The sequence below is a fragment of the Hibiscus syriacus genome, unplaced genomic scaffold (assembly GCF_006381635.1).
Source record: "Hibiscus syriacus cultivar Baekdansim isolate YM2019G1 unplaced genomic scaffold, ASM638163v2 tig00112988_pilon, whole genome shotgun sequence".
In the NCBI taxonomy this organism is placed as follows: Eukaryota; Viridiplantae; Streptophyta; class Magnoliopsida; order Malvales; family Malvaceae; genus Hibiscus; species Hibiscus syriacus.
This window is the reverse complement of record NW_024063432.1, coordinates 706,079-713,207: the sequence shown is the minus strand read 5'-3', so window position 1 is coordinate 713,207 and position 7,129 is coordinate 706,079. Positions and strand designations below refer to the sequence as shown.

Here is a 7,129-nt window from a genome sequence, read left to right as displayed (position 1 = left end):
ATTTCCCCCCTCTTTTTTTTTTTGCAAGTTTGGAATTTAGTCAATCATGCGTCGGAGAAAAAGCAGAGCTAAGCGGCGAGTCGCCCCATCGAGCGTTGAAGACGAGGCGGGACTTTCCAAGGTTGCCGTGGACGCGGCCGCCGAGGCTGGTTACGAGAGTGAGAAGGCCGTTAATCAAGAGATTGATTGTTTCAAAGTGGTAAGTGCTGTCATGGAAATGGACTCCATCGTTCAACTCAATCAATTAAACAACGGCGACGACGTTGTTGAAAATAAATCGAATTCTACTGATGCAACTACTGGTAAAACTGAATTGAATTTGGAAGTAGATGCTTTAAATGGTCCAGGAGAGAGTGCGAAATCGGATAATTTGGATGTTAGTTTGGAGTGTAGTAAATTTGAGGATGGGAGTGCCAGGGGACAAAGTTTGAGTACGAACATCGAAGTTACTGATGCGGATTCAGGGAATGAAATTGAGGATGGTGAGGAAGCCAAGGATCATGGAAATGAAGGTAATTGACAAATCATTTTCCCGAGAAGTTTTCATTTCAATTTGTTTCTAGCTATTTAGCTGACCGTCGCTTGGCTGTTCGTTCCAGTATTAAGTATATGTTAATTGATTCATATAAATAAATATGTTCTTATATATATGATATTAGAGAAGATTGAATATGTTAATTGATTCATTTCTAACTTCCAGTTTTTATTGCAATTTCTGCAAATCAAGGAGACTAAAAAATGGTGCAAAAAAGTCGTTGAAGGTTTTGTAATAAATATGAAATGTCTAGATATTTTACAATAGGAAATGGTTGTGGCTGTTATTACAGTTAAGAACATGAACACAATAGTCATGCTTACTAGCTAGAAACAGAAGGTATAAATTGTTTTGGTAAAAATTGACAAACTCAAATCGAGCAGTTCCATTATGGATGTATCTCTTGAACATTCTCCAGTGAGGAAAGCTTATTACTTTCCATGTTTTCTTTTTTGCACAATCCTAGTTTAGTTTCTCCATTCTGTCAAATCTTTCTGGCATGATTTGTATACTCACCCTAAACTAGTGGGCACCGCAATCTTTTATGTTTTCCCATGCTCCTTAAAGATTTTAGTTAGAGGAAATATTCAGCATCACTGTAATAGAAGTATAGAACAATAATCTTTTATCGCAACTTGCTGTTCGTGGTATTTAATGGCTTGAAAATCCATGCATGTCCCTGTTTGTGAGACCCTGGTTTATTATGATCCTTTTGGACGTTGAAATCTTTGGTTTTCTGATATATGCAATTGCTACTAAGCTCATTAAGCATCCCTCCTCCTCCCACCCTCTCCCTTCTAGTCTGTGTTTTAAAAGGCGTGAGGCGCTCCAAGGCGATTAGCTACCCGAGAGCCTCAATTTTTTGAGGCGCTTTGAGGCGAGAGATTCACGTACGCGAGGCGCTTAATTTTACAAAACATTTGTAAATATTTTATAACCATACCTCAAACACAAAACAACTTAATAAGCAAAAATACCAAGTAGCATAGGTCATATTGTATCTCAAAAAGACAAATAAAAACATCATCAATAATCAAAATGCCTAAAACTGTCTTCATCATCATCATCATCAACATCAATGAAGCGGATTATATATCTAAATTCTAAACAGATTACCTAACAATTAAACATATTATAGATAAACAATTAAACAGATTACCTTAACAAAATAACAAGTAAGCAGATCACCTTAACAATGAAGCGGATTATATATCTACAGCTATGATAACCGATAAAGAAAGCTTGTGTCTTCCAATATATAAACAATTAAACAAATTACATTGAAGATGAAGCAATTAAACAAATTACAGTGAAGTAAATTAACCATGTAGGAGTGGAGGGGAAAAGAAAAGCAGATTGTACATACACTACAGTGATACAAATTTTAAAATTAAGACTTACCTTAATGGAGAAAATCGAGAAAGGAGATAGGAGAAACTGAGAAAGGAGTCTGCTTTCAACTTCAACGTAGAACAATCGCTGAATTAAGCATGAATGGAGGAGGGAGAGAAAATTTTAGGAGGGAAAAGAAGCTCCAGGGTATGCATCGGAGAAACTAGAGAGCTTGGATCATGATTTATAGACATACAGTAATTAAAAAATTAGACGTTAGAAGGTCAAGAGACAGTTCAAAGTTCCAGGAAAACATTAATGTAAGTAATTGGAATTTAAAAGGTCTGACTGTTGGAAGAAAATCGAGCCCAGACTCAAAATTTAAAAATGGGTCATTGTACGTGAATCGCTAAAAGCATCGCCTCGTCGCCTCGTCGCCTCTCGCCGCCTCCGACGACTAAATTGCCGCCTCATGTACTCGCCGCCGCCTTGGTGGTCGGAGGCTTTTTTCTAAACGCCTCGCCTCGCCTAGCGCCTCAAAGCGCCTCAGGCGCGCTTTTTAAAACGCAGCTTCTAGTTTCTCCTAAGAGGAAGATTTTAGCTTGACTGCTTTCCCCTGCAATATGGTAATGACATTACACATTTTTAATGTCAAACATATATGTTGAGCTTTTGTTGGTGCAGAACAGAAATCAATTGAAGGAGAACCTTTAGCTGCTAGAGTTACAGTCACAAAATTAGATGGGCATATCAATGATGATTACAGCAACAATGATGGTAATGACGGGGAAAAAGAGGAGAGCAGAGATGACTGCCAACAGAACGAAGACATTGAAGTTAGTGATGTCAATATAGTGCCTCGGGTACTTAACCATGACTGTCTAACCAAGCAAAGGAAAGAAAAGACTTTGGAAATACATGTCGGAGGTCTGCATAAAATGACAGTTGAGCAAGACTTGTTTGAGATATTTGGAAAGTTTGGGGAAGTCCAAAGTGCAAGGATTGTGAGGTATCAAACCACACTGAAAAGCGAAGGGTTTGCTTTTATTCAATATGCTACAGATGAACAAGCCAAGAAAGTTCTTTCTGACTTGAAGGATGGGATAGAGGTTAAATAAAACATTCATTTGTGTCTGATGTTTTAAAATTTATACCTTTCTATATTTTCTAACATTCTTTTTTCTCCCTCTCTTCCTCCCCTCCCCCCTTCTTTTCCCCCCTTATACATGTAGGTGAAAGGAAAGCTTGTTAAGTTATCAATCAGTCATGACCGTGATGTTCTTTATTTGGGTCATATTTGCAAAACATGGACCAAAGAGGATGTAGGAAAATTAATTCTGTAATCACTTTCAGTTTTCTTTTATGATATTTGTTTGCATAACATAGTGTATTTATTCGAGGCGAATGACATCACGTGTCTGCCAAAAGTTTATTTTAAACTGCAAGTGATGGTGAACTTCAATTCTTGATCCGATTTTTTCTCTTCTTGTTGTCTCTTTTTAGATTCTTGGGAAGTTGAAAGGTTATGGAATTGAAAACATAGTTGAGATACAAGTACCCAAAGATACTAAGAATGACAAGAAGATTAAAGGTTTTTCTTTCTTGAGATTCAATACCTTCTCTGATGCAAAGGCTGCTTTGCACCATTTAAGGAAGCCAGATGTAGTTTTTGGCAATCTGAGGCGTGCTAAAGTTGCTTTTGCTCACACCCCAATGCAGTCAAGAGAGGAAATTCGGTTACAGGTTAGGAATCTGTGGTGTTAAACTCTCTTCTACTTAACATTGGAAGCATGTTATGGTTGTGAGTGCTTGCAGGTTTTTCATTTTTGTAGTTGAATACGACCCTTCTTTCGATAAGCTAAAATTTCATTTATCAAAAGAAGCAGGAAAAACTGCTAAAAGAGGTGGTGACTGTTTGGGTCAATATGTGAGACAATATAAGAACTTATGTGATCATTTTATTGCATAGATTTGTTGAACTTGTAAAATTATTTTTCAAAATGTTCTTCAAACCTAATTCTTGGGTCCCTGAAGATTGCGATATTTCATTTGATCTTATTCCTCCTATTGGATTGTGATGTTTCGGCAGCAGTATTCAGAGGTGTTTTCTAGTTTGGGGTTGTAATTGTTGGTTTTTATTTGGCTATGTTATCTTATATCTTGAGGTGTTTTTTAGAGATAGGGTTTGTCTTAGGTCGTTTTGTTTGAAGATGTAAGATTTCTAGGTTTTTGGTTTGTAATGGCATATATTCCCGTATGAGGGATCGGTGTTACCAATTGTACTTGGTTTACTATTTAATAAAATATGAGGTACTCTTTTCTCCCTTCCAATGTTCTTCAACATACTCCTAAGTATGTGGAAGAATACGAAGGGAGTTTTTAATGAGACCTCCAACTTCTATCAAAAAAAAAAATGTTCATGATTAGGGATTTCCCAAATTTTCTTCTCATAAGAAATTTATGTGAGGAAGAATATTAGTTGATAACAAGGGTAGAATATCTTGTATTAGCTTCCTAAACTACACTTGTCTTTAAATCTTGAATGCTTATCATCTAACAATGAAAAATGATTGAACTTCCTACTGTAGGTGAAAACTATTTATGTTGAGGGGGTACCAAAGTCTTGGGATGTACACAAACTTAAAGAGATCTGTGAACAATATGCTGAAACTAAAAAGGTAAAAATATCTAGGAATTTGGGCAACAAAGGAAAGGATTTTGGATTCATTTCTTTCACTACCCGTGGGGATGCAGTAGCTTGCGTGGAAGGGATGAATAAATTGCGAAAGGAACAAAATGCTAAGGTAATTTCATTGTATGTCTCATGCATTTTCTCCATCTCTCAAATGACATCTCTTAGTCAATTTGGATGTCAGGTTAAAGCTTATATTGCAAGGCCTCTTGTTCGAGTGTGGCTGCAAAAGGGATCTTGTGTAGGATGGAAATTTAATAGAAGGCATAGAAACACTGATTGGTGGAAAATTAAAGGTCATGCCAGGTCTAATGGGGCTGGAAAAGAGATTGATGCGAAAGCGCTGACTGATGTAAACAAGTCAAAGATTAAGGGGACTGAAGAGAAGCCTGCAGCAGCTGTTGTGTATAAAAATAATCAGGGTCCTTTGAATTCAGAGCATACCATAGAAGGTAAAACAAATGAACAACAAAGCATTGCCCCTGATGTTCATGATGCAGGAGCTGGAGCGTCTACCAAACCCAAGAAAACTGATGTCAATAGGAAGACTAGAAAGAGACAAATGGACCGTTTGCATAACAGGAGGTCATCAAACAAACCAGAAGGTTCTGTATTTGCTATTTGTGCTACCGAATGCAGAGAATCTTAGAGGAGGGGTCACTAAAATGTTCTATATGCCTTGATTATCAGGTACTTCACAAGGTAGACACAGTCGTTCTTCTAGAAGTTCAAAGAAAAGATCTCATGTACTGAAGGGACATAGAAGGGATGCAGATTCTTTTGTATATAGAATACCATTTAAAGAGGAATACGCTGCATCCTCAAGTGGACATCCAGGATCAGGTTATGGTGCTATTTCTGGATCCAAAAGGCCATCTTCCGATTTGGTAATTTGCTAATTTGCACACATTTATCTCGTAATGTCACGTGTGTTTGTTCACTTAAAATTGTTCTATTCAGGAATCCCATGTGGGATACGCGTCACTTGTGAATCACAACAACCAATATCATGCAGAATATGTCACCCCTTTTCATCATCAAAGGCAAACTTACACAGACCATCGTAAGCTAGATACTCACTATGAAAGGCAACCTCCTGTTAAGTACTTCAAACCTGCTATGGGGAATGATGCCCTACCTCATGCTGAATTTCTTGAGATTTCTTCCAGAAAGCAAAGCTTTTCTGCTTATGATTATCCAGCCAGAAGGTCTTGTTATGCATCTGACATGTCTTTATTTGATTTTGGAGTTCATTCTTCATTTCTTTGTTTCACGTGCTTATAAATTTGTTCACAGGATTGCCGAGTATAGTGGCCCAGATAATCAAGGGCCCATTCATGGAGCAGGTAGTATCACCAATCTAGACATCTTTATTACTCAACGTATTTACCTTCCCTTTGTATTCAATCTTTTTGTTTAATATACTTGAGTGAAAATGATTGGGAACTCTACTTTTGTTCACAAAAACACACAATTGATCATCCCCCGCCAGTCCTGATTTATTTATGTGTAATTTATGCACGTAGATATGAGGCAAAACAAATTGGATATGGGCTTTTCAATTTGAATGCCCCTTCCACTTCCTTCTATATACATCAATTTTTTCTTGTGGATGCATTTTTTAAGCATGGTGGGCAATATAACCTATAGGTCCCAGGTTTTGTGTTGTTGTGGCTGCCTAACCCCGTGTGAGGTTGAAGACCTTTTAGTGAGGTTTTTTCATTTGTAAGTCCTTTGAACTATACATAAGGGAAAGTGTTAAGTGGTGTTATACCACGTATCTTAAGTCTCAGGTTTCATATGTTCTTACGTTAAAGTTGACTCAATCTATTGCTAATATATTTACGCTGGATGTTTAACATTTTATTTTTCCTGAAGAAGGGAACATTCGTAGTGATTATGGTAATGCTTCAGCTTGTTTTAGTTTTGGGATCATTTTATGTTCTCTTCTGAATGAAGATATTGATAGTACTCATAAATTATGTTAACCTTTTGGTCGTGGTAAGCAAATTATCCCCGTCGTTAATTGGATTAGAAACTGCTATATCTGATTGTCATTACTTTTCTATTGGTGGGATTTGGAATTCTTGTGATTGGTAGCTAATTGTGGACATTGTCTGCTTACTTATTGTGTCACTGTAGGGTATGCTTATTCACGCCCTTATGCTCCAAACTACACAAGTTCCGCGAGATATGAGGTTCTCTCTCTCTCTCTCTCTCTCTCTCGACGTTGTTTAAAATTATGAAACCTTTTGAGTGATGCATATGAAAAAAAGGGGGGGAAGCTTCCATAGTTGTACACTTGAGTAATCAACATGCATTATTGGTGCATGCAGGGCTATCATAGGTTTAATGGAGCATACCACCATTGAAGGGCAATTTCATTTTCTGGTCATAGAAAAATAATTATCAATCTTGTGAAGATTGAAATTTGGGGTAATATGTAAAGCGATTGGTGTTTGGTGATGGATGGATGGATGCTTAGCTCCTAAAAAAACATATAGAAGTGGTGTTGTGTAAGGATAAATTGAGAATCTTGAAATGTGAGTCATACTCTAAGCTTTTAATGG

At 37.2% G+C, this 7,129-nt stretch overlaps 1 protein-coding gene across 1 annotated transcript; it reads left to right on the top strand.

Moving 5' to 3' along the window:
• On the top strand, positions 1 to 7,129 carry LOC120184984. Its single transcript, XM_039189322.1, has 11 exons — positions 1 to 512; positions 2,552 to 2,976; positions 3,100 to 3,189; positions 3,371 to 3,610; positions 4,456 to 4,671; positions 4,744 to 5,164; positions 5,250 to 5,446; positions 5,520 to 5,767; positions 5,856 to 5,905; positions 6,702 to 6,757; positions 6,896 to 7,129. The coding sequence occupies exons 1-11, from the start codon at positions 47 to 49 to the stop codon at positions 6,929 to 6,931; spliced, it is 2,445 nt and encodes an 814-aa protein (XP_039045253.1). The 5' UTR covers positions 1 to 46; the 3' UTR covers positions 6,932 to 7,129.